The sequence below is a fragment of the Choloepus didactylus genome, chromosome 2 (genome assembly GCF_015220235.1).
Source record: "Choloepus didactylus isolate mChoDid1 chromosome 2, mChoDid1.pri, whole genome shotgun sequence".
NCBI lineage: Eukaryota > Metazoa > Chordata > Mammalia > Pilosa > Megalonychidae > Choloepus > Choloepus didactylus.
In genome coordinates this window covers 31,772,918-31,798,231 of record NC_051308.1, presented here as the reverse complement: position 1 = coordinate 31,798,231, position 25,314 = coordinate 31,772,918, and the positions used below count along the sequence as shown (strand labels likewise).

At 34.3% G+C, this 25,314-nt stretch overlaps 1 protein-coding gene across 11 annotated transcripts in view; it reads right to left on the bottom strand.

Moving 5' to 3' along the window:
• Positions 1–25,314, bottom strand: part of CNST (consortin, connexin sorting protein) — a 133,899-nt gene that overhangs the window by 25,512 nt on the left and 83,073 nt on the right. For 8 of the 11 annotated variants that reach the window (XM_037822632.1, XM_037822611.1, XM_037822608.1 and 5 more), the window contains 6 exons: positions 14,929–15,134; positions 7,245–7,275; positions 5,323–5,409; positions 4,768–4,882; positions 1,810–1,831; positions 1,512–1,608 (listed from right to left, as the gene is read on the bottom strand). In XM_037822632.1, the coding sequence (XP_037678560.1) occupies positions 1,512–1,608; positions 1,810–1,831; positions 4,768–4,882; positions 5,323–5,409; positions 7,245–7,275; positions 14,929–15,134 (558 nt within the window). Of the gene's footprint in view, positions 1–1,511; positions 1,609–1,809; positions 1,832–4,767; positions 4,883–5,322; positions 5,410–7,244; positions 7,276–9,397; positions 9,475–14,928; positions 15,135–23,011; positions 23,105–25,314 lie in introns of those variants that run through there. The other 3 variants (XM_037822647.1, XM_037822662.1, XM_037822664.1) reach the window with 3 other exon arrangements.

The window sequence follows — 25,314 nt, the reverse complement described above, 5'->3', positions numbered from 1 at the left end:
TTAAGTTTGTTATAATGATTCAGCCTACCTCACATTATTTGGTAAGAATAACCAATCTGAGGAGATTAATTAATTCTAGGAAATCTGACATTTCTTTTTAAAACATATTTGTTTTAACACACATGGGCAAGATTTCTTTCTCCTGAATTCAGTCCACATCCCTTCATAAAATGTTTATTAACAGTATGTATGGAATATTGAAACCTTGATAATTCATACAATTTACTTAGCAGAAGAGTGCTGCATTCAATAAGAAACCAGAAGACCCAAGTTCTAGTTTCAAATCTAAGCAGTGAGTAGATGTCAAACTTGATGCCACAGTTTTCCCATCTGTACCACTTATCTCACAGCAGAGGAGTTCCACAGCATTGGTAGTGCAGAGCTAGTGCTAGGCAGCAACCAGTGCTAAGTCTCAAATTCAAATAGCCCATAATAGCACTCTCTCTAACATGCATGGCATGGAGATGCATCTACACTTAAACTAGGTGGCTTTTTGGTCACTTTTTCCCTCTTTAGATAGTTACGAAGGTCATTTTACTCAAGTTTCTGACATAAAAATGACTGGAAAAGAAGAAAAGGGAAGAAAAGATAAAATAGGATTGACCCAAGGCAATATCCCTAATTTGCCTTATAAGAGGAAAGTGGGAGAAAAGATTTAAAAGTGGAAAAAAAAAAAAAAAAAAAAAAAAAAAAAAAAAAAAAAAAAAAAACTTTGTAAAGAATTAAAGGCTAATTAAATTGAAGGTGGTGGTGGCGGCAGTGACAGCATAATAATCATCATTACATAGTCATCATCATCATCATCTTATCTCTTTAGGGCAAACAGTCCAAATCACCTGATACTTCCTCTTTAATATCAGGGTTCCCAGGACCAGGAATATAAATTAATACTAAAACCATAAATTGGAAAAAAAAAAAAAAATCTAAAATGATATTACTTATCTTTATTTTCCAAAGCTTTTATAATGAACATACATTACACCTAAGAAAAAAAGTTTCTAAAAATCTTTAACTTTTGACATAAGGCATAAGGTGGTATAAAATATATTACAAATGCTCTAGAAATTTATATACACAACATAAAGTATACCATATGTTAGTCAAAAAGGGAAGAAAATACATCTAGATATACAGAACAAATTTCTGGTAAAGTCCATATAGTAATGGCTGGTTTTTAAACAGAAAAGGACATCTGAATACATCAAAATCAATTCTATTTCAGAGTATTTTTGTGCAACTTTCCCATATTCTGTTAGATACATATAACCACCTAATGGAAACATGGGAATAATTCTGAGTTTTTATAAGAATTTAGATTTTATAATTTCTAGTTATCTAAAAATGGAGTTACACAATGTAAGAAAACTTGCTTTACTATTTTTCTAGGAGAAATATATGTACAAAAATGTAAATGCAAAAAAAAACCCCTTCACTGTAATTCAGATATAACATTTGCAAAATATCCTAAGGGACAGGTATCTTTTACATTGCTGTCTTACTTACAAACATACCTGACTCTTTGGCTGTAGCTCCTTTTTCTTTTGGATCTTCAGACACTATTAACTGCATAAAGCATTTCCTTCCCAGGGATTTTTCTATGGCTGCTATCTAAGAGTTAAAAACAAAACAAAACAAAATAAAACAAACTACCAAAAAAACAAGAAAAAACTCTTTTGGAAACTGTTGCATTAAATTAGAAAGCTGAAAATAATTTGGAAAAGGTTTCGTTATTATCTAAGACAGTGCATACAACAGATAAATGATGGTAACGTTTTCCTACAAACATTTTTAAAAGAAATGATCTCTTACCTTTTGTTTGGATAAAAGAGGGCTGTAGAAAAAAAGAGAAGAAAATGAACTTTAAAAAATTATACCACAATATGCTTCCAAACAAATGTCACTGAAATGGCTGTAAACAAGAAATAGAGCTTCTCTGAATTCTAATATTAGCACAGAACATTTCAGTGCTGAAACATTACCACTGGTTTACATAGTTCAAAGTGAAGCTATATCATGTGTTAATTTCCTTGGACAGCCAAGTACTATGAAAATCTCCAAAGAACTTACAAATGCTAAAATCTAAAAAAAAGAAAAAAGAAAAAAGAATGCCAACTTTTGCTAATACTCTACTTAAAAATATTTCACATATATTAATTCTTTAAAAAAATTTCAGTATATGTCATTATGATCTAAAACAGGTATGGTAGAAGATAATTTTATGGGCATTATCCATGAAAACAGTAACAAAAAAGTAAATTTTAAATATTACATTTTAGGGAATATACAAAATAACAGAATGTATATTCTACCAAAAGGCATGCACAAGAATGTTCATAGCCATTTTATTCATAATATTCAAAAACTGGAAACAACTCAAATGTCTATTAACAATAGAATGGATAAGTAAACTGTTGCACAGCAAACAGAACAAACTACTGTTATAAACTACTGATACAAGTAACAACACCTAATAGAAACATCATCATGGGTGAAAGAAGCTACAAACAAAAATCTACATTTTGTGTGATTCCATTTATATGAAATTACAGAAGAGGCCAATATATTGTTATAAAACTCAGAAAGTAGTTACCTTGGGGGATGGGTAAAGACTTGGAACATGAATGACGGAGCTTTCTGAGGGGCTGGAAATGTTCCATGTCTTGATCAGAGCGGTAATTAAATAGGCATAAGTTAAATTTCATCAAGTTTGTATACTTTACTGTATGTGTGTTTTAACTCAAAAATATTTTTAAATATTAAAAAATTAAGAGTAATAATTTGGGAGGATTATCCACAATTTAAAGCATAAAAATGCCCTGTTTATATTATGTTCAATAAACATTTGTCTACTGAGTGATTAAAGCTTTTGTAACATACTAAGAAGCTATTAGTTCTGTGGTGGGATGATGTCTGTATTGAATGTTTTTAAAGTTAGAAAATTATCTCCTTACCTATTTTTAAACTCTCTTGTGAAATAAAAAGTTAACCTATTTCACATGCTAAGAAATTGCTATTTTAAATAACCAGTTTCCACAGATTACCTCAAAATTGGTTTAAAGCTAAGGTTTTTTTTTTTTAATTCATTTTACTGAGATATATTCACATACCATGCAGTCATACAAAACAAAGCGTACATTCTATTGTTCACAGTACCATTACATGGTTGTGCATTCATCACCAAAATCAATCCCTGACACCTTCATTACCACACACACAAAAATAACAAGAATAATAATCAAAGTGAAAAAGAGCAATTAAAGTAAAAAAGGACACTGGGTGCCTTTGTTTGTTTTTTTCCTTCCCCCATTTTTCTACTCATAAACTAGACAAAGGGGAGTGTGGTCCATATGGCTTTCCCAATCACATTGTCACCCCTCATAAGCTACATTTGTATACAATCGTCTTCAAGATTCATGGGTTCTGGGTTGTAGTTTGATAGTTTCAGGTATTTACTGCTAGCTACTCCAGTTCACTAGAACCTAAAAAGGGGTGTTTATACTGTGCTTAAGAGTGCCCACCAGAGTGACCTCTCGGCTCCCTTTGGAATCTCTCTTTAGGAATCTCTCTGCCACTGAAGCTTACTTCATTTCCTTTCACATCCCCCTTTTGGTCAAGAAGATGTTCTCCATCCCATGATGCCGGGTCTACATTCATCCCCGGGAGTCATATTCCACGTTGCCAGGGAGATTCACTCCCCTGGATGTCTGATCCCACATAGGGGGGAGGGCAGTGATTTCACCTGCCAAGTTGGCTTAGCTAGAGAGCGAGGGCCACATCTGAGCAACAGAGAGGCATTCAGGATGAGGCTCTTAGGCACAATTATTTGCAGCAACAGTCTTCCAAAGGGCAAGACCTGTGGTAGAGGGCTCAACCCATCATTAAAGCTAAGGTTTTAATTCAGAATCCCTGATAATAATGCTTCAAAGGTTCAAACTGTGTACAGTAAGAAAACTGTCATCATAAGAGTAGAATGAGAATACACCTCTGAAACTGGAATCATTTTTTAAAGGCAGGTTCAATCAGACCCAAAAGCAGGTTCTGTTTCTGCAGAGTGGGTTAAGCAACAATTACTGGGCAGTATTTCATTATCTACAATTAACAATAGAATGTTACTGTTTGTGATTCTGAGAGAAAAGGAATAAAAGTTATCAATAGAATGTTATGTCTTTCAGCCTCTGTGTTTAGGATTCATGTTCTAAATCCTGGAAATCTGCACTAGTTTAATCTCACCTTCATAATTCTGAGTCTATAAATACTGATAAAAAATTATTTAGGTGCTTTAATTAATTTTAAAAACCCAACTCCTTGATAAAAAAATCAAGCAACTTAAAATACAGTTTTCCTTCAGCAGCACTGCTGTTAAGCTGTATTTTATTTGCTTTTTAGCAATAGACTACTCTTAAAAATGTGTTTTCAGTATAACATACTATACAATTTCTTCATACAAAGAATTAGAATAAAAGAACTAATACTCAATTTAGTTAATCTGAACTGCCCAATCTGTTAACCAAAGAAAGATCAAAATTAGAAGTTATATTTAAAATTTTCTAATTAGAAGGATTCTTTAAACCTATGTAAAGTCAACCTTTTACTGAGTTCAGTGTAAGAAATTGAGATCAAAGCTGAAAACGTAATAAAAATAATTTTATTTTACTAGTTTTAATATTTCCAGTTGAAAACATTAACGAAACAAGTAGAGAAATGGATCTTACATTTCAAATATTAAATGCTACAATGCTTATTCTAACTAAATACTGATATACTTACTCTTGATGTGTTGTGCAAAATTTAGTAAGCCGTTCAAAATCTTCACCATTAAATCCTTTTTCCGAATTCCTTAGAGATGTAACTGTATGTGGTTGTATAGTTCTCCATTTTGTTTCTAGATTTAAAATATTTGTTATTCATTGACTCTTACCAAATATATTTAGGAGGGAAAAAAATAAGTTAACTGGCATCACTAATAAAGATTAGTATGCATAATTATCTTCTGAGACAATTTAAAAATTAGCACAATTATTAAATGGTAAGTGATTACTTTTCAATATAAGCAAATATCACCTCAGAGGATAAATTAGTGACTAGAGCATGCAAAATGATCAGAAGAAATGAATCCTTTCTTGACATTGATATGATAGCAAAGAAAAAAATTTCTCAGAATGACACAGGGTTACAGTAAAAATGCTACTTTCTTTGCAACTTAAATTGATTGTAGAAATGTCTATTTCCTGACTTACAAAATCAGGTCAAATATGTTAACTTTCTAGATAGCAATTTGTTAGATTACTGACAATTACACAGTTGATATTAGTTTGTACTTACCCCACTGTTCTTGAATGGCAGACAGATTTGCAAGCAATTGCTCATGATATAATCGTTCAAGCTGAATGAATTTCATTGCTTTCTCATCTGAATAGAAAATTTGAGGAAAACGGGAATCCAGACTAACAAATTTATTTGTATTGACATTTAGCCCCATATTTGAAGAGGAATGTCCTATTTAAATTGAGAAATTTGTGGCTTACCAGAAAATTAGAGGGCTCTAAATATTTTTACATGTAAACATTTCTAAAGTAACATTTCTGGGTTTTGAAGTAAGTAAATTTTAACGTAGCATAATATGCAGTAGCAAACATCAGAAACTAAAAGATTTTAATCCTCAAGGACTGCCTGCTTGCTAATATATTTCTAGCAGGGTCAATTAAAAGTAACTTAATTGGAAATAGGACCCAAATGGAATCCTGGAGTCTGTTCCCCTTTTTTGTTCTCCCTTTAAATTACCTGTTATCAAGCAACCATGTTACCCTCTAGTCAAGTCTTTGTTTCTGTTTTCAACTCACCTGGATCCTACTGATTTCCCACTAAATGCTTTTAGCACCTTTTCTCCCTCAAGAACAAAGGAGCACATGTCTAAACAATGACAAGACAAAAAATTATATGGATTTTTGTAAAATTTAATTTACTCCCCACAGTGATTTTCATAATTATCATGTGATTCCACTTTTTAGATCTTCTTGTGACCTTCCATCTTCTCATATGTATCACACATATTTGTGAGTGGTCCTGATTAACTGCCTGACTGCCTGCTTTGCTCTGGACAATGTTCTAAATGTTGATCCAAAAGGAAGGAAGTGAAAACCTCACTGTTGAGCTTTTTGCCCTTCCCATCATCACTCAGAGGTTCAGTTCTCTCTTTCATTTTTAATCTTAAAGATATTTCAGGGATCATAAAATAGGCCAGGGAGAAGCAGAAATAATTCCATTGTCCTTTGCCTGTGACATAAGGTGCTCCAGTGTTTATTAAACTTTATTGATCATGAAAATTATCTGAAAAACTTGTTAAAATGCTGATTCATGGGTCTTATCTCCAAGAATTTGGATTCACTAGGGCTGGGGTAGGGCCCATTAATTTGCATTTCTAACAAGCGCCCAGGAATGCTGATGCTGTTAGTCTGTACTAGACTGCATCATGCTCATTATTTAGTTTTTAAGAAAAAAAAAAGTTCTATTTTCATTTCCACTAAGAATTATATTCCAACATATTTAGCAAATGACCTTATGTTGTCTGAAATTGTACCACAGTTTGCTTGACAGAGTTCAAGATGCTTACCCCTCAAGCTGGTCAGAGACTGTTTATGACATATTATCTCTACAGAGTATATATTAGGCTATCTCCCCAAAGGAAAAGCAATTAAAAAAAAGAGAAGTTGAAAAAACAAGGGAAGAAATCTTTCCTATACAGAAGTTAATATTCTGGATATCACTTGACACTATTTATTCTATTTTTCACTAGAGAAGAATTCAATTTTCCCTTTGGAGATGTATAGCTGTTAGGACAGTCACAAGATTTACTGTGTGATATACTTGATGTGCTCTACCATATGAATATTATATTACTTGACTTGTACTTCTAATTTAAAAGAAAGAAAATCTAACACATATTTTACTTTTTGTTTTTCAGCAATACGTGCTTTTGTCTTTTCCCCTTGGACCAACAAATATTTAGGTTTTGGTCAAATTAGGACTTGTTTATGGAAGGTCAAATTTGGATGATTAAAGGGAATAACAGAAATTTCTGGATTGACAGAGGTTTCTTCTATCTTGCTTTAAGTGGTGGTTACATCAAAACCCACAAACATCTAAGACGCACACATTTTACTGTATGTAGATTATATCTCAGTTTTTAAAAATGGTGGTTCTTTAAGAGTTCTATGAATTTCTTCTTGTAATTAAGAAAAGGATACAGTCCTCCTCCTGGAAATATGACTCTGCTATCTGTTTAAAAAAAAACAAACAAACAAAAAAACAAAAACCAGAGGAAATTAAATTAACATTTGTATGAAAAGACAAAATTGGAAGAAATTAGGACCCTGAAATTCTGAAAGTCTTCAATGTCAAACTAAGAAAATGTTTATTTAATTACATTCACCACTTCAGAAGAAATACGACTCTAGGCACAGGACACAATTCTGAAGCCACTCATCTCAAGTAAAGCAAATGTAGAAATTCTTTGGTTTTTACACGACCTCATACTTCCTATTCTAAGTCAAAGAAGATTTCCCTGAATCATTAATTTAGGAGTAACAGCTCTAAAGAATGAGGAAAATGCTACAGAAGTTTATAACGGAAGAATAATAGTGAAAACATGACTGTTTGTTGTACATTAAGAGAGTTGAAATAGGTTATGTCACATGAGACCTTAAAACCACATTCATTTCATTTCTATTTCATAAACTATTAGCTGAAAACCTCAGGGGACCCCTGAGTTTTTGGTTCTGTTTTGATGTTAAGAAAAGGCCGGGCCAACTGCTAACAGTTGGGCAATGATGTTTGGAACATGTACAAATCATGAATGGTGCACACTGTAAAGAGCACTAGGTGAGAAGTCCAGAAACGCAGGATCTGCTCCCAGTCGAAGCCTGTCATGTACCAAATTAATTCTAAGACACTAAATTTCAAATTTAAAAATTCCTCCATTCTAATTACTTTGGGATCTTTTATTTATATCTTTATTAAGATACAGCATTTCAGAACAGAACGGTAAAACCAAAAGTATTCAGTGATAAATATTTGGATAAGCTGACTTGTCATATTTTGAATATTTCATGTAAGTACTTTACAGTTTTAAAACAGTTTCCACTGATTTTTACTAGGTCGTTAGTAAAAAAGGAATCCATTTGGAGATTCCAAATGGAGATCACTATCTCCATTTTTCGAGTAGCTGCCAATGTAAAGAGCAATAAAGTACTTGTTGAACCTATAAATTGGCAATAAAAAGGAAGCAATAAAGTATCATAGGAATGGTTTCTCCCAAATTCCCAATGTTGGTGGAAACAGCATACTTTTAGAGGAAAATATATGCCTAATTAAAATATATTTTATAGATCTAACATTTTTCTATAAGCAATACAGATGACTGGACCCTACCACTTCTCTGTAAACTTTCAGTTTAATCTCAAGATTGAGTTCATACTTATTTTATATTCTGAGGAGTCTGAAGGGAGATTTTCAAGATTCTCATTTTCTTTTATTAGCTTGTTGTTATAATAGTACTATTTGAACCAAATCAAATTTTAATATTTAACAATTTTTTACCTGCATAATGGGAATTTCATACGGTTTAAACAGTAGTGTGCTGATAGATGTTGAGCAGTTGGCTCTGTGGGGTAGGGGGAGAGCCCAAATTTGTAGTGTTTGCTCATTTCTGGTGTCCGAACTTCCACCATGGCTAATTTCAAGCTACCAACATGACAGATGTCAATCAATGTGGCTCTCATAAGCACATTCTCTCATTAGCAGGCTCTAGCACGCCACTGGGTCACACCTACTAGAAATCAATGACAACTCTTCATCAACTACCTTCCAGTGAAAAATTTATGGAAGTGCACAGTTTTCCTACTATATGGGAGTTGAGATATGGCTTCAGGTTGCTCATTAAAATAAAATGTCCTTCAAAGCTATTTTACTTGCCTTTCAGTTTCTGTGCACCATTGGCCCAGATATTTATAAGTAGCTCTCATTTAAGAAGTTTTGATGGGGTATACACCTATTAAGTAACCAGAGTTTCTGGCAGGGTAGAAATATAATTTTAATTTAGCACTCAGGTTTCTATGGCAGTTCCAATACCATACAGCAACCACAAAGAGAGGCTGATGAAACCAAATGCAAGAGAAAAAGGAGTTTCCAAGTGAAAGGGTAGCTTGAAAAATAAATATACAGAGTATTTCCCTCAAAAAAACTACACCTATCAAGTCCAGAAGGGCAAGAGAAGATACGATTTTTTTTTTCTTGAAGCCCCATATGTCTAAAACTGAGAAACAGGCTGGTAGAGCAGAAAGAGTATGGGGTTTGGAATTGAATGACCTGACTGTGTTCTAGTCCAAGTTCTGCCACTTACCAGCTGTGTAACCTTGGACATGTCATTTCACTTCTCAAGCCTCAGCTTCTTTATCTGTAAAACAGGGACAATAACACCTACAACTATATGAGACAATGTTGTTGTAAGGATTGAATGAGAGAATGTGTATCTAGCATAATGGCCAAGACACAGCAGCAAGTGCTTAAAATGGTGTTGGAGTCTGAGTATGAACTAGAAGCGTAAGATACAGAGTAGAATCATGTGAAGAAGTTGAAAACCATTTTGGGAGGGCAATGGCTCTAAGGTTACCCTGTTTCAGACTTCTTTTACCTACCAGGACCAGGACCAAAGAAAGGAATTGGGAAGGTTTATTTTTTGGTTCTGTTTTCACACAGTGGTTTCAAGGTTCCCAGTGGATCCACTTCCTGCCTAAGTCCAACAATAATTTCAGTATAAACTTACTGAACACAGATTACACTACTTGATATTTTTCAGTAGTGATCTGTAGCCTAAAGCTTTCCTACGCTCATATTAAATAAGCCATTGTGTGAATGACTACTTATAATCAAGAACAAGAATTATTAAGTGGAATCTCTAAGAGTTCCAAGAGCTAAAAATACAAGTATGTATCCAGAGTAACAGGAATCATATTTACAATGGACTTCAGCACATATTTATCCATATAATATCACTTTAAAAATCTTAATATTCCCCAAATTAATTCTCTCTCTCTAAATCCTTACTTCTGTAAATGGCACTATCAATCTCCCAAACTGTATATCCTAGAGTCATCTCTGACTTCTCCTTCATTCCCTTTTCACAAATACATCACCAAGTCCTAGTGATTGTTCCTTCCAAAGATCTCAAATTCATCCCTCTCCATTTTCACTCTTATTGCCTTTGCTAAGATGTTTCACTTCCCTTATTCTTAAACTATAACTGTCCTCTTTTAGTTTTTATTTTCATCAAAATTATACATAGTTAAAAGAGTCAAATAGTTCTATAAGGTTTTTAAAGAAAGATAGCAGCCTCTGCCTCTCTAGCCTTATTTCCCCTTCTTCAGGAGCAGGCACTTAGATTTCTTTTACATGCTTTAAATAAAAGCAAAAAATAAAAAACAAAACAAAACAAAACAAAATGAAAACCAAACCTCCATATCTCTAGATTTTATACTTATATTTACTACTTCTTGATTTTTTTTGGAAGGATTGAGTCCTTTGCTCCTCTCCCATTCCAAACCTACAAACATATATTCATTCTCTTACTCCCCTGCTCCCCAATATTGTTATATTGTAATAATGGTTGGATCAGTGTTTAGTGTTTACCTTATTATGAACCAATCCATGTAGTGATTATGATTATTTTTCCTTTTTGCATAACATTTTGTTTTCTCTGGAGTTTGTTTTGTTTCATTTTAAGCATAGTTCTCCATGTATTTATCACTCATACTACTCCAAAACACTCTGCCAATTGTCTAAATCTTCTCTCAATACATTCTGACACATCAAGTATTCAGAAACAGAAAAATGATTTACTCTAAATAGAACTAGTCACCCTCTCCTTGGTACATAGCTGTCATCTTATACTCTCCCCTCACCAATATCCTAAAGATTCCCTTTGCCTCTCTCCTGGGTGGGATTCCAGTCTCCTGTATTTCACATCTTCCTGTTTCTTGGTTTACTCCCTGTTTTGAGGGGACACATAAGGATATAGAGGCGATACTAAAGACACTTGATATAATTGAGGAACTGCTAGGAGGACAGTATACCTGGAAAGGAGTGAGTAAAAAAGAGAGTTTCAGAAATTATGGGCTGAGAGACATCAGGGACAGATCACATAAGGCCTTGTAGCCATGGTAAAGATTTTGGCTTGTATTCTGAATGAGAAGGGAAGCCATCGGAGAGTTTTGGGCAGAGAAGTGATATGATCTGACTTGGGTTTTATCTGGATCACAAGGACTGCTATGTAGAGGGAAAAACCAAATGGAAACACAAGTGAAAGCAGGGATGTTTTGGAAGTGAGGGATTTACTGCAAGAATCCAGGTGAGATTTGATGATGTCTTCGACTCAGATAATAGCAATGAAGACGGTAAGAAATCAATTATGGATATATTTTGAAGTAGATTTTCAGGACTTCCTGATGGATTGAATTCAGGTGTGGGAAATGAATAAAGGATGACTTCAAAATATTTGGTCTAGCAAATAGAAGTATGGAATTGTCATTTAAAAGACAAGGAAGACTTAAGAAAGCAGCAGATTTGGGAGAAAAATCAAAGTTTGATTTTGTCTATCTAAAGATTGAGAGATCTATTAAATATCTCAGTCAATTGGATATTTAAGTCTGGATTTCAGGAAAGAAAGAGGACAAAAGCCATAGGACTGGATGAAATCAACCAGAAAATGAATGTAAAACGGGAAGAGTCATAAACTGAACCTGAAGCATTCCGCTGTTTAAAAATTAGTAAAATATGGAGGACCAGCAAATGAGCTTGAGGGAGCTTGGCCAGTGAGGTAAGAGTTAAAAGCCAAAAGTAAAGAGTCCCAAAATGCAAAAAAAGAAGGTGCTTCAAAATAGAGCAAAAGATCAACTAGTCAAAAGTTTCTACAGCTGCAGTAAAATGAAAACCAAGAATTAATCCCTGGATTTGACAACATGGAGGTTACCGGTGACCTTTACAATGCAATTTTGGTAAAATAGTGAGGACAAAAGCCAGATTGGAGTGAGTTCAAGAGAGAATTGGGTACAGAATGTTATCTGAGTAGAATTCTCACCCCAAATGCTTAACCTGAAACAAATCATGAAGAAGTAATCAAGCAAATCCTGATTATGGGACATTCTACAAGAATTCCCCGACTCCTCACAAAGGTCAATGTTATGAAAGTCAAAAAATGCAGAGGGGACTGTTCCAGATTATAAAAGACTCAAGAATCTTGACAACCAAATGCAATGATTGATCCTTGAGACTGGATCCTGGATTGGAAGGGAAATAGCTGTAAAGAACAATTTTGGAACAACTTGGGGGAAATTTGAATATGGGCTGCATATTTATTAATATTATTGTATCAATATCTAATTTCTTGGGGTTAATAATAGCATCATAGGTTATGTAGAAGAGTGTGCTTGTTCTTGGAAGACATATGCAAAAGTATTTAGGGATAAAGTGTCATACTGCTGCAACTTTAAAATGTTTCAGTGGAAATACGTGTATGTGTGTGTGAGAGAGAGAGAGAAAGCGAATTTGGCAAAATGTCAACAACTGGTGAGTCCAGGTGAAAAGCAATGTAAGGTACTGGGAATTACTGAAATGAATGAAATATAACTCTTTCCACCTTGATTTGTGTTTTTCTCCTGGAGGTAATAGAATTGTTTTTATTCTTGGGCTTCTGGGACACCCTGATGTCTCAATTTACAGAAGGCTACAATAACTCTTTGCTGATCCCCAGCTTTCATTTCCAACAAGCAATCTTTGAATAGTGACAGTGAGACTACAGTTATAATGTGTAATATTTATTTTGCTTTTACTGTGTACCAAGCACTATGCTAAGTGCTTTTACATGCATTTTCATTTAATCCTCTACAACTTTACAGCAGAAGAAACTGAAAGCCACTTACCTTGTTATGCTCTTAAACCACCACTACACACTCTCTGAACTCCTTTCTTAGGGGAGAACAGACTGCTGAAGTATTTAGGAAGCATAATCTACAGGACTCAGAAAATTGATGTGTTACTGGGGGATGAAGTGAGATTTGACTTTGAGATACAAAAAAGTTATATAATCTTCAGGTCTAATCAAGATTGTTATCATATTACTGACTAAAAAGGTGATTTTTCTATTAGATCTGCTTCTGCTGTAGGATTACCTACCAACAGGAAAAAGCATTTTTCTTACTGTTAATGTAAAAACAGTGCAGTTATGTAAACTCCTTAAAAAGATTTGTTTATATTTGCTATTTCCACTTCTATTCCAAATCTTTTTCCCCAATATTTTTACTGAAATTCTATAGAAAAGTTCAAAGAACAATAAAATCAACAGCTATATCTCTTTCACCTAGATTTGTCAACTGTTGACATTTTGCTAAATTTGCACTCTCTCTCCCCTTTTCCCCCACTGAAACATTTTAAGTAAGTTGCACATATTGCGACACTTTACCCTTAAATACTTGCACATGTATTTCCTAAGAACAAGGATACTCTCTTACATAATCTACAATATCACTATCAATCTCAAGAAATTGGACACTGATACAGTAATATTATTATATATATACATTTAACATACCTTCAAATTTCCCCTAAGTTGCTCCAAAAACAAATGCATTGAATGGAATAAAGTAATTCTAGCTCCAGTGTTATAAGGAACTTAATTTCTGAGGGAGTCTCATTTTCCCTATTTAAAAACATCAGTAATACCTACTTCTCTGGGTTATTTGGAAGATGAAATAAAAATGGATGTTGAATACCCTTTGCAAACTCAAAACAGAGGGCTAAAGGATTAGAATCTGCCTTGGTGTTGGTAGTTCTCAACTATGACAAATCAGTACATGTTAGTGGCTAAAAAGCAGTATACATTTTCTACAAGGCATTCTTTAAGTCAATAAAGAAAGTAATAGACATTCTTAAGAAAATACATTTTCCTCTCTTTGGATACAAGCTATTTAACTTTTTAAAAATTAAAAACTACTCACTGCCTATTGCAAAAGTTAAAATGAAACAAAAATAAATGAAATAAAAAGTGAAACTTACCCCATTCCCATGTACCAATTATTTTCATGTGAAAATAAAAAGCAGTTCATAAATACTTTACTATTTCCTGAATTAGTATTTGTGTGAAAAAGCTTCTTTAAAAAAAAAAATTAAAAAGCCTCCCCAGTCTCCAGCCTCATCTCCTAATTTACTCTCCCAATTATACTGAAAGAGTTATTTTACTAAAATTCAAATCTGATTCGGGTACTCCCATAATTAAAAACTTCCAGTCCCTCACATTCTATTCCTTTTCAATCTAAATCTCCAACAATATCCCAGCCATGGCTTTGTACAGGCTGATCTTGTATAGTTTGCTTTGGTGACCCTGTGAGTACGTCCTTCAAAACCCAACTTGAGTCCCCTTCTTTGTTAATCTCTCATATTGTGTTTTCTCTGAACCTTAAATATTTGTCTACTCTAATACTTAATGCAGAATTCTACAATGATTTATCTACATAACTCTTTCTCCTATTCCACAGTGGCTCTCTGTTAAGTAATCTTCATTTCCCCAGTGTCTAGCACAGTTCTTGGCACCTAGTTGGTGCTTACTAAATGCTCACTACATTGACTCTTATTTGCACACAGCTTTAATAACTATGTAAAAGTAGTTAGCTATTGTCTGAACTATGGATTACCCAAGACCTCCAATGTGTGGCTACCAGACACTGATCCAAATTTCCCAAGACACTGATCCAGGGTTACATGCCCCTGGGCTCATCAATCTTGGGTAAGGTTGAATTAATGATGGGAGAATTGGATCTTAGATTATTCCAACACTGGTACCAGACTTTTAATGTGGTTAAAATGAAGGTTTTACTGTAGTACCTGATGAAGGCAAAGGGGAAGTGCTCTGGAATCCAACTGCTCAACTTCACCACGTATAAGGGAGAACAGAGATTGCAGAACTAGCTCTGGAGCTTCTGGTTGATCATAAGCATTTATTTCAGCAGTCTCCTCATCACCAACAGCATGTGTGGCTGCACTCACTATCTTTTCTTGCATTAAAGGTGTAATATCCCCTGAAGAAAGTCCTTTAAGAAGTAAATAAAATGCCTAGGTTAGGATAAATTCTCATCATGATGGAGTACCTTAAAACAATTACATTCGTTGGCCATAAAACTTTTAAATAAAAGTAATCATATGGAAAAAAACAGAAGCCACAAATTTTTGTCCTCATTAAATTAAGATAGTGCTGACATCTAATTACCTCTGTTAGCACACACATAAAACATTTTTTGCATAATTATAATTATGAGTATTAATAAAAAGGAATCCAAAGAAAAGTATGAAGGATAAAATCTGACCAGAAACCTGATTCTCCCTAAGGAAAAATGGATTAGCTGTAATTCGAAGTCCTGGCTTGCCTGAAATGAAACAGAACTGAAAAGATGCATTTATCATTTGAAACAGCTAAAGAAGCTGAACCTTCTTCTTTAAACTCTAGTCTGATGGCTTTGGGACTACTTTTGGATCCCAGGAGAGCACAGGAATTCAGATGCCACAGCTAATGGCCATCGAAACTTTTTTCCTATTAAAAAAAAGTTAAGTAACACTTCTTTAAAAATCATCAGTAAATAAAAGTTCCTGAAACAATGCACCAAATTTGGAAAATCTAATCTTTATAAATTATAACTCCACCTATCACTGACATCTCAGTATCAACTCTAATTTTCATGTCTAAATTGAATAGACAGGCTGTATCTGTATATACCTTCAGCTAGCCTGCGTCAGAAATGATCTTTTTTAGTAAATTAGTGCATACGCACCCAGGAATGAAGCTGCCCTCCCCAGCTCTTTAGAACGTGCCCCAAACTCTGCCTCTACTACTCTCTAAAAAACCCCACTGCTCTGCCCAGACTAGTCCATTCTTCATTTCCCTAGTAAAATATTCTGTGCCTTTTGGAGCAATTACAGATTCTAACACTGGAATATTTTCCTCCCATATATGGTTATTTGTGTTATACCCTATGCCTTCCCTATCATGAGTCTGAGTAAATCACTTTCCTCTGACCCTGTATATGGCCTTATATTATGCTGGGTTGCATTAAAATAAGTGGTGTAAAGATCTCAATGTATCAGCTCTATTGGATCACAGTTCCTGTAGTTCAGAAATAAAATATGCACAATGGTATTCCAATTACATCCAGTCTTAGGAATGAAAATTCCAAGTCTTGTGCTTTTCTTTTTGTTCCAAATCATTCAAATTAGTGGCTCCTTCTAATTTAGAGAATTCTCCTCTATGAATTTTATGTCAGCAGGCCTCTGGAAAGACAAGGGGATGGCCTGCCAATTTGAGGAATGGTATTTGTGAAAATATGGATGATTCCACTGTTTTCTAATTTTCTATCCACAATGCTAGCAAGACTCAGAGTGCCAATGCAGGAACAGGAGCTTTCCATAGAGAACTACCAAGCAATGTTCTTACTGTTGTCTTTCCCTTTTCTCTAGCCTTATTACTATGCTCAAGATATTTAATCCCATATACTGTGATAAGGCCAGCCTCCCAAATTCTATTCTTCCACTGATTAAATTCTTACCATATACTTATTAAATATTACTCCATGCTTCTTCTTTATAAAAAAATACTGAAGTTTTATAATACTAATTTTCAGTAAAAGGAAGTTAAATTGCCAGAAGCATATTATCACAGAAGGACAAGACTCGCAAAGGAAAGGAAAAAGGACAAAAGTTATAATTCCTTATCTAGAGGAGGTCAGAGAAGGGTACTAAATAATGGCAATAGAAACCTGAATTCTAATTATCTCACTTAGTCAGTCTAGATTCATATTAGTCAAGCTTCCTGCTAGATTCAGTTTTCTCTCTAAATCATTTTAATAATCAGTGTTACTGATATGTACAATTTATAAACAAGCAAGACATTGGTAAATATAATTATGTAGACAACAAATGAATTTCAACAGAAGAGGAATATTAATCATAAAACACAAATAACAAGCACCTCACATCCACAAGAATGGCTATTATAGGAACACTTACACACTGTTGGTGGGAATGTAAAATGGTACAGCAACTACAGAAAACAGTTTAGCAGTTCCTCAAAACACAGAAACCATGATATGACTTGGCAATCTCATTTCTAGGTATATACCCAAAAGAACTGAAAGCAGGGACTTGAACACACATTTACACACCTATGTACATAATAGCATTATTCACAGTAGCTAAAAAGTAGAAGCAATCCAAATGCCCATCAGAAGATGAATGGATAAACAAAATGTGATATATACATAAAATGGAATTATTACTTAGCCTTGAAAAAGAATGAAGTTCTGACACATGTTACTACATGGATGAACCTTGAAGATATCATATTGAATGAAACCAGTCAGACACAAAGGGATATAAAGTGCATGATTCCACTTAAATGAAATAGCTATAATAGGCAAATTCATAGAGACAGAAAAAGTGCAAGTTACCAGGGATGGGGAGAGGGGGAATGGGGAATTAATGCATAATGGGTGTAGGGTTTCTGTCTGGAGTGATGGGAAAGTTCTGGTAATGGATAGTAGTGAGGGTAGCGCAACACAGTGAACGTGATTAATCCCACTGAATGCTATCCTTGGGAGTGGTTGAGATGGGAAATTTTATGTTGCATATGTTTCCACAATTTATTTAAAAAAGGAGCAACTAAAGAGACAATGGCATTTAAATGCAACACAAGATCCTGGACTCGATCTAATAATCTAGAAAAGGCCCCAAAAGACATTATTATTGGGACATAAGAAAAAAATGGAATATAAACTGTAAATTTTACATCAATGTTAAAGTTCTTGGACCTGATAACTGTACTTAAGGTGGTTATATAGGTGAATATTCTTGTTCTTAGGAAATATACATGGAAGTATTATGTACTCAAGGAGCATGATGTATAAAACCTACTGTCATGTTTCAAAACTAGATAAGATTATAGATAGAGAAATACGGCAAAAGGTTAAAATGGGTGGATCTGGGTATATGGTGAGGAGTATGTAGGAGTTTGCTGTATGGGTTTTATATTATTTTTGCAACTGTCTTGTAAGTTTGAAATTATTTCAAAATAAAAAGTTTAAAGAAATTAAAACAAAACAAAACAAAACAAAAAACAAAACCCAAACTAACAGAAGACCCAACAGTCTACAGAAGTCTTGGGATTCCAAGAGCCAAAAAGGGCTAAGATGAACAATTAGGAAGAACACAGTATTTTAATCACTAAGTACAGGGAGGTTAGGAAAATATGAACTAGATTTAGATGAGTCATTCTGGCTAGGTAAGAGGTCAGCAAAACTTGCAAGACTCATACTACAAAAGGATTTTCTCTAGGCTATGGATATCATGAACTTCAGAGATAACAACAAAACCACCTGCCCATCAAAAACCCTGAAAATCTACATAGAGATTCTGGTGCTTAAGAAATGTACAATATCATTGTAAACAAGGTTGGGACAATTATTTTGGAAAACTGAAGTTAACGCTGGTTACCAGCCTAATACAAGTGTCTCCTAGTTCCCCTCTCAATATTCTTTTTAACCATGTCTCCTTTTTTGCATAAATTATGGATTGCTCAAATGGTAGCGTATTACATTTAAAGGCAAGAAAATAAACTGAATCACCTTATAAGAAGAGCTCCACAACATTCCATGACAAAGAGTAGTTTTCTGTTTGTACCACTGTCGAGCTTTTAGGTAAATAATTCTATTATGGCTTAAATAAGCATAAAAATGATTATATACATTGTTAAATGAGAAGGACATACTTTATAAAATTCAATACGAAAACAACATTTAGTCATACTCTAACTAGTTTAATTTTAAACTATTAAATATGAGGCCATTTATATTAATGTCATTAATAGGGTAACTCATTTTAGAAATTAATCTATTGCCAAAGAGTTGGAAGAAGAATGACATGGAAATTAGGAGAATCATAGGAACTATAAGAAGTACTTTGGAGCATTAAATTCCTTAGTTTATTATTCATCGACATTGACGATTTGAACATGATTGAAAATGTTTTCAATAAAGAAAGTAAAAAGTAGCATAATCTCTAGTCAGGTGTGACTATGGTCAGGTGTGACTATGGTTCGTTAATGGGATTATTAGTATCAGTGGTGCATTCAAGGTGAACATGTTCGTAAATGGTTTTTTTAAAGGCATGTAACCCATACAGTAGCACCACAAACCTAAATAAGTGTTAGCATGATATACTTATAAGATATGACATTGGTGCAGAGGGTTAAAAACAGAGTGGTATGGAAAAACTACCCATTACATATTGAAGACTAAATTTAATCGAAATATTTTACCAACACTACACTGATACTAGGGATGAATAATTAGCAGCTGCTAAGAGCTCTGGGATGTACTGTTATGAAAATTGTTTAAAGTTGAGAGCGATAAAGATTGTACAACTAAGTGAAGATAATGTAAGAAACTATTGATTTTGGGATAGAATATATACTAAATGAAATTAGGAACCCACTACTTAATCAAGTTCCCAACTTGAGGCTTGCTCTTGTGAAACTTAAGGTTGTAAATGGGAGGCTGAGCCCTCCTATAATTATGCCTAAGAGGCACCTCCAGGGAACCTCTTTTGTTGCTCAGATGTGGCCTTTCTCTCCAAGCCCAACTCGGCAAATAAATTCATTAACCTCCCCCCAGTGAGGAACATGACTCCCAGGAGATTTAATCTTCCTGGCGACATGGGATTGAAAATGCATACTTGACCAGAATGAGGAAAAAAAAGAAAGGCAACAAGATGAGGTCACAGTGGCTGAGAGATCCCAAGTAGAGTTGAGAGGCTTCCTGGAGGTTTCTCTTATGCAAGCTCCAGCTAGACATTCCAAATGGCCACAGTATGCCATGCCCTTACCAAAAGTAGTTCCCAAATACCTAGGTCCCTACCTGGGATTCTATAAAAGATGCACTCACTAAAATTTATCTTTCAGAAACTTAAATCCACCAGAGTGTTCCTATGCCAGACAAGTTCTAAAATCCAAAGGCAATAGCCTCTTTAAGAACAACAATCAGATGCGGCCCCCTTCCTCATACTGTCGACACCCCCTTTCAATATGAACAAGTTTAGGGTGCTCACTGCCTAGACACCCCTGAAGATGGAGAAAGACATGAAGTGAGAGAAAGGGGTAGCAACAAACAAGATTTAACAAAAGGTCTAGAATACTGAAATTTTATATATATATATATATATATATATATATATATATATATATATATATATATTTTTTTTTTTTTTTTTTGAGATGCTGGGGTGTTGAAATAGCTGGAAGGAGGTAAATGACATGGTGGAACTGTAACCTATAACATTCTTTGAAATTTGCTCTATAGCTACTCACTGAATTGTGCTTTGAAAGTCTTCACCTTTCTGTATATACCCTATATTGTATAATAAGGACAGCACAGCACTGTTGAACTGTAACCCGTAACAATTTTTGAAATTACCTATATAACTGCTTGTTGAGCTCTACATGGAAAGTTAACACCTTTGTGTATGTATGTTATATGTAACAATAATGGAAATAGCTGAAGTTGTGGAACTGTGACCCATGACATTCTCTGAAATTCGTTCTCTACTTGCTAAATTGTACTTTGAAAGTTATCACTGTTATTCATATATGTTTACAATAAAAAATGCATTAAAAAACTAAAGCATTCATGATATAACATGGAAGTTTCATATTTTTCCTTGTGGATTGCAAAATAATTTTGATGTCTTTACTTTAGACATCACATGAGTCTTTACAAATATTTTCCTTGAAAAAATAAACCTTAATAATATTTCATTATTATAAAGAATTACTATTAAATTAGTAACAAAATTAGTATTAAAATGTCTCTTGATACATAAAAAGGTTTCTGATAAAGGTATTTATAGTTAAGGGGAAATGTCAAATCAAAACATACATTGCCACATGTAATTTTCCCTTCACTACAAAGTCTTATTCAATTAAATGAAGCTTTCTTTTACCAGATCTGAATCTAAACAAAAGATTCTATTATTTTCATCTGTGAAAGTCAAGTGAGTCAAAGAGTTAAAACTACCAATTAAGCAACTCAGTGATACTATTTACAAGTATAAGTACATTTGTGACAGTCAAATTCATGGGTCCTAACTTTTGGTTCTAGTGCTGACTCACTGACTGTGACTTTTTTTTTTTAATAAATGCAATTTTATTGAGATACATTCACATACTATATAATACAACCAAAGTATAGAATTAGTCACACATAGTATCATCATATAGTTGTGTATTCATTACCACAATCAATTTTAGATATTTTCATTACCCCTCAAAATATAAAATAAAAAAGAATACCCAAAATATTCCATACCCCTTATCCCTATTATTTATTTATTTTTGCCTTTATTTTATGACTAATCTGCCCATACAGTGGATCCAGAGAGTATCAGTCACAAGGTTTCCACAATCACATGATCACACAATAAAAGCTGTATAGTTATACAATCATTGAGAATCAAGTCTACTGGATCACAATTCAACAGTTTCAGGTATTTCCTTCTAGCTAGTCTATACTACAATGTAAAGGAATATCTATATAATGCATAAGAATAACCTCCAGGATGAACTTTTGACTCTATTTGAAATCGCTTAGCCACTGAAACTTTTATTTTGTTTCTTTTCCCTGTTTTGGTCAAGAAGGCATTCTCAAGCCCATGATGCCAGGGCCAGGCTCATCCATCCCTAGGACTCATGTCCCACATTGTTGGGGAGATGTATACCACTTGGAATCATGCCTTACCTGGGGGGTTAGTGAGTTAATTTCCAGAGTTGGCTTAGAAATACAGGCCACACTTGAGCACAGAAAGAAGTTCTCTGGGGGTGACACTCAGGCATAGTTATAAGTAGGCTTAGCTCTTTGCCATTGGAGAGTTAAGTTTCATGAGGACAAGCCTCTAGATCAGGGCTTGGCTTATTAAATTGGGTGCCCCTATTGCTTAAGAGAATAGCAGGAATTCCCCAGGTGAGGAAGTTTAATAGTTCCACATTTTTCCCCGGTCCCTCAAGGGGACTTTGCAAATACTTTTTCATTTTCTGCCCCAAATATTCTGGGATATATTGGGGTATTACAGTAGCCTGTACAGAATAATAGGATCTCATTTCCTATTCTAGGTTCCATGTAATTACGTTGTTTAAATAAACTGACCAAACAAGTTAAATTAGATAGTATGCTACAGAAGATATAAATTTGGTACCAAATAAACCTCTGTTCCTTTGGTCTCACATAGAAGTTGAAGTTTTAAAATACAGTCAGTATCATCCTTTACCCTGTGTTCTAATTTACCTTAGTCCTAACCAAGTCCGTTTCATTCATATCTCTAATTGTAGTCTGATCTCTTTTTCATCTTCCTTAACAGTTGCCGTATGGAGTAAAGCTGACTTTCAGAGCTGCAAACTCTAACTCTGAGTCTCAGGTGTCACACAGATACCCAAATTTCCAGGAAACTACTAGGTTATACACAAAGAGTTCAGCATCATACCACCTGTTTTCTGTGTTGTCATGGAGGAAACCAAGGTTCACTTTTCAGACTCGGTGAACATGTGGATTTTGACAGAATGATTTATTCAACTTAGATATTTTGTGGGAGAATATAATGACATGCCCAATCTCTGTCCCCATTCTATCCTGATAAAAGACAGATTTGAAAGATGCCACACAGGAGACATGGAGGTCTAGGTAAAGACAGAGGCAACGATTAGACTTACAATGATGGTGACAGGGATAATGTAAGCTAACCTGATAGGGATATTTGGGGATGGGGAAGCATTATTTGAAGGCCTAATATATTTCAAATACTGTTTACTACTGCTTGGAGGATCATTATGCTATCTTGTATGCAGGGTTGTGTGGCTCTAGGGAAAAAAAAAATCTACCTTTGTTTATGTTGTTCCTTCTGTCTGGACCATCAGCTTTTAAAGAGCAGGCTTACGATTCACCACCATGGCCTCTGTTGTGACCTCAGAACTTAGCACAGTGCCTGAGACAGAGCAGGTACTCAAATACATCTGGAGAAAAAAACTGATTGATTAAATGACTATTATGGAATGGACTACAAGCCCACATACACTGTGTCACTTAATCCACACATTATGAAGTAGATATTGGAAATTATAGATGAAGCGAATGAAATTCATCAAAGAGGTTAAATGAGACCATGGGCTCCAAAATCAGGCTGCCTGAGTTTAAGTCCTAAATCTGCTGTTTTCTAGCTCTGAGACTCTGGGTATGTCAATCTCTTTAAACCTTAATTTCCCATCTATTAAACAGGGATACTGTCTATGGACTCTCCCAAGAAATTACATTTAAATAAATACAGTAGGGGACTGTTCTATTTATCCACAATTCAGCTACCTCTCATTTCAAATAAGAACACTAAGTTGTTAGAAGGCATTAGGAAACAAACTATATTCACTGTTTTTATAAAAAATACTCTCTTTGACTCAAGTGTTGAAGGTTCCTTTCACAGCATGAAGACTAGATTGAATAAATAATGAGGGAGAGTTATACTATCATTCACAGACAATTATTAAAACAAATCGAATTCCGCCACTTCCATTAGGAGTGAACATTCCTACCCTTTCTCATCTTGCTGAGGTTGGTAGCAGTACCAGTTCTACAGAAACATGGCTACCAATACAGTCAAAGAAAAGACACGTACGATAATGGCTCTCTGGCAAATCTTGCTAAGCCAAATATGAATGAAACATAATTCCTTTAAACACATTTTAAAATTCAGCAAAAGCAAAATTGTATGGGGTAATTAGGCTCAGAATCTGAAGTCAGCTTATCTTGGGATGAAATTCTAAGAGTACAACTTATTCATAAAGACACTGGGCAAGTTTACTTAATCTCTCTGTGCTTCAGATTCCTCATCTATAAATTGGGGCTAATTGTAGTATTTACCTAAAAAAGTTATGGTAAGGATTAAATGAGGGAAGCCAAAGTATGTACCACAGTGCCTAGTAAATTCTCAGAAACTTTTGTTTTAAACCTTAGCCAACTGAAATCAAATTATGCTCTATATGTCCCTAACTCTGAATTTGGGCTTCTATGATTTTAAATCCACTTCAACCACTGTCTTCTTCTGAGGCTTTAATATGTATGGTACTTTTTCTCCATTTCTTTAAGATATAATGTCATTTCCCAAAGATAAATGGGTTGATGTTTCTAAATCAAGAACATCTTTATCTAAAAGATGTCATCATACAAAAAATACCAAATAGTAGTATTCTTTAGAGCCTCTGGGAATAGTTCTTCCTATTGAGAACTTCCAAAGGCCTTTAGAATGGGAAATTTTATGTTATATACGATACCAAAATTTTTTTTAATTAAAAGGCTTTTAGTTCTGTGATTTCATGTTACAATTTTTAAGCCATTTTATATCTTAATTCATCAAATCCCCATACTCTTTTATGCAACCTTATGCATATCTTGACAATATTTTTGAGATGAATCAGAAATTTTATCTTGCATTCCAATGTATGAATATGCCATAATTTATTTAAGTAGTCCTCTACCAATAGCTCCTGAGGGTTTACTTTTTTCTTTTTTTTTTAAAAGAAGTCATGGGATTACAGAATAATTATACATAAAATACAGGATTCCCATATACTACCCTATTATTAACACCTTGCATTGGTGTGATACATTTGTTACAAACGATGAAAGCACATTTTGATAACTGCACTATTAACCATAATCCATGGTTCAACTTAGGGTTCCCTGTTTGTGTAGTGTAATTCCATGGATTTTTTTTCTTATTCTATGGCGGTGATGGTAGCACATTGTGAACGTTGATTAACAGCACAAAAATATGTATCTGAATGTGGTTAAAAGAGGAAACGTTAGGTTGTATATATGGTACCAGAATAGAATTAATTTTTTGGTGCACAGTTTCTATAGTTCCTATGCTTGACTTTGTGTCTTGCTCATTTCTGACTCTCACATTTCACCACTCTAAAGTGCTGGATAGTGCCAAGAAAATAGGAGGAGTGCCTATTGTTCAAATGTCTTCAAACGTTAGCTAAACACATGTAGGTGGTAAAGAGGAACTATTCCTTCCTTTTCCTCAACACTAGATATTGGTATTATAAGTATTGTAAATTTGAAAATAGGCCATTTCCTTCTGACCTGACCTGGGCCCAGAGACCTATTATGTAATTACAATATATTTACT